At 32.7% G+C, this 2,695-nt stretch overlaps 1 protein-coding gene across 1 annotated transcript; it reads left to right on the top strand.

Moving 5' to 3' along the window:
• The first annotated feature begins 1,035 nt into the window (after positions 1-1,035).
• On the top strand, positions 1,036-2,055 carry LOC125601525 (kinesin-like protein KIN-5B). The gene is made up of 4 exons (XM_048773647.1): positions 1,036-1,200; positions 1,286-1,395; positions 1,470-1,621; positions 1,701-2,055. Exons 1-4 carry the CDS (start codon positions 1,196-1,198, stop codon positions 1,893-1,895), a joined length of 462 nt encoding a protein of 153 aa, XP_048629604.1. The 5' UTR covers positions 1,036-1,195; the 3' UTR covers positions 1,896-2,055.
• The last annotated feature ends 640 nt before the right edge of the window (positions 2,056-2,695 follow it).

Genomic DNA, 2,695 nt, shown 5'->3' with positions numbered 1-2,695 from the left:
TCCTGGATTCCTGAAATCCCCGTTTCCGTTCCTTATTACCTTATACAAACAACTCAGCTGCAATTGCAAATACATTCACCCAAGATCTGAGCAGATAATTAGTAAGAATCCGCTAAAAATATGATATACTTTAAATTATCTGAAGCATGTAACACAGTTCAATCATTCACACACATGAAAATGCATACTTTAAAGCACAATGAAAAAATCTTTTAAACTAAGTATCTTCTCTTTGTCTGATGAACGATTGAACTACTAAATTCGACAATTCTTGAAGGACTATGACACAAGACATCAAAGAACATGATTATTTGATAAAGAACTTATGAAAACACAGAAGAGTATTGATGAAATTACATATGTAGTCTTTGTACTCTGGAACAACATAAGAGTCTGAAAGTAGAAAGAGGTCAACATAAAGTCGTAATAGTCTAAATTAATTTGACGCAAACAAATGGATAACAATCAATCTCACCCAACAAAAAGGAGCACCGATAAGAACTCGGATCATCACTTTTTAAAAATTCGATTAATGTGCCATAAAGATTTGCATCAAATATGTCCACAAAAGAATCAACGAAAACTAAGAGATTTGGGGTAGCTCCTCGATCATAGACAAGAAATGCAAATACCTTAAGGAAAGGAGATGACACCTGAAGAATTAAACGCGAAGAAGAAGATTTTTTTAGGGTTTATGTAAAAGTTATGAATAAAGCTTTACTTTTATAATGGTATATTTCGTGGTTAGTTTGATTTAAATATATTTGTCATCATAAAAGATTGTATAAGAATTATATCTATATTTAGTCACAACCTTTTGAATAAGTCCAAAATTAAAAGATGCCACGGTAAATTTCAAATAGAAATCTGTTTTAACAGATTAGATTCAACTATATTACATTATTAAACAAACCCTAGCTTTTATTCTAGATTACATCATCTTATTGGAATAATTATTAAGATCTTTATTTGATCTGTATAAGCGTCAATGTGTTTGCGTGATCAAATGAGACAGAGATCTCAGTGATCTAAATGTATTGCTCTCTTGATTGTGGTTTCCACAGGTTGCACCACTACCAAAGAGCTGGGAATTGTTATGTGTTCTCTAGGACAAAACCCAACAGAGGCCGAGCTACAAGACGTGTGATCAACGAGTCGACGCAGATGGAAACGGCACCATCGACTTAATGTCACAATGGGGTAACATGTTTTGTTCTGTATCTGCAACTTCTTTCTATGTTTCTTCCACATCACTTCATTGAAAAAAAAACTTCCTAATGTATAGGGACATGGCGAAAGAAAATAACAAGCTGCACGATGAATTTGCATCTACTTTCGCCACACCGAATGCTAACTTTGTCACTAGGACTAATGAACTTCACTCAGCTGTCAATGGTAACCACGCTAAAACCCCTATCCCTTTCTTACGAAAAAACTGAGAAAAAGCGTACTAATCCCTGGTTTTACAGACTCGCTGATGCAAGACCGTGAGAACAAAGAAGCAACGGATGCTATAGTGACAACTTCAATGAAGCAGGTCACGTTATTGCAAGAGAAGCATGGACAAGCTGTATCAAACATTAGAGACAAAGCAGAACAGTCTCTCATAAAAGACTATCAGGTACAGAACACTAAAAATTGTAGAGTGTCATATCTATGACTAGATATATAACAGTTAAATTCTGTAATACATTGGCCAGGTTGATCAGCGCATGAACGAGACGCCAGAGAAACTAGCTATAATCGTGCCAAGCTTGGCGTCAATTGAGGAGATGAGGACTTTGTCTCCGAAGAATATTCTCAGTGAAGATGCCTCAAGCATGGAGAAAAGATCAGCTATACAGGGACAAGACGAAGCTAACAACAGAGCTCCATTCTTGAAAGTAAACATATGATTGATTTGATAAAGAGGTGCCCGCTCTGGCAGTTGAGTTCATCAACTGGATGAGTCTAGCAGAGTATGAGTGTGTAAAGGTGATATGATTGTAGTACGCAAGCTTATTTTGTTCTGGATTAGTTTGTTGCCTATGGACCGGTTCAATTTGGTTAATCTTCTCATACTTACATGAGAAGAAGCTTATATTAAATTTATGAAACTTTTTAGATCAGATCCCTTATTATGAGCGTCAATTGCCTCCTCTGGTGCAACCTTAATAAGGTGTATTTAAATAATTATTCTTGGTTTTAATTGGCTACGCCCGGGATTTTCCTATAATTTATATATATAATTATATATCTATAACTATATTTTAATATAGTGTATATTGACATATGTTACAAATTATAAATTTAATTCATATATATTTTAAAATTTTCAGTATGTAAAATTTGTGATATTTTTGTTACTACAAATACTATAACATGATAAGTGAAATGAATAAAAATAATTGAATTTTTTTTATATATAACTGAGTCTTTGTTATGATCTGAATATTATTTTATCTTGGTTATATATAAATAACTTATAAATGTAACCAACCTAAAGCTTATTTTGGGTTTAAAACCATTAAATTCATAACTTTCAAGAGAATTAAAAAATTTATTTTGATACATATATAATCAATTTTGTTCCACCTCGAGTTAAAGCTATTTTTGATTTATTTGCACCATTTTTATTTTTTCTCTATATATATAATCAATTTTGAACAATGACCTAATCGTATTATGAACATACGTTATTTTCTCACAATTGGCT

Source organism: Brassica napus, unplaced genomic scaffold (genome assembly GCF_020379485.1).
Source record: "Brassica napus cultivar Da-Ae unplaced genomic scaffold, Da-Ae ScsIHWf_2598;HRSCAF=3346, whole genome shotgun sequence".
NCBI classification, from domain to species: Eukaryota; Viridiplantae; Streptophyta; class Magnoliopsida; order Brassicales; family Brassicaceae; genus Brassica; species Brassica napus.
The sequence above is the reverse complement of the archived record's forward strand: the minus strand, read 5'-3'. Positions and strand labels throughout refer to the sequence as shown.

Coding starts and splice junctions, on each gene's coding strand:
- LOC125601525 (XM_048773647.1), top strand. Junction 1,396..1,469: donor ACTTCACTCAGCTGTCAATG/GTAACCACGCTA, acceptor CTGGTTTTACAG/ACTCGCTGATGCAAGACCGT. Junction 1,622..1,700: donor CTCTCATAAAAGACTATCAG/GTACAGAACACT, acceptor TACATTGGCCAG/GTTGATCAGCGCATGAACGA.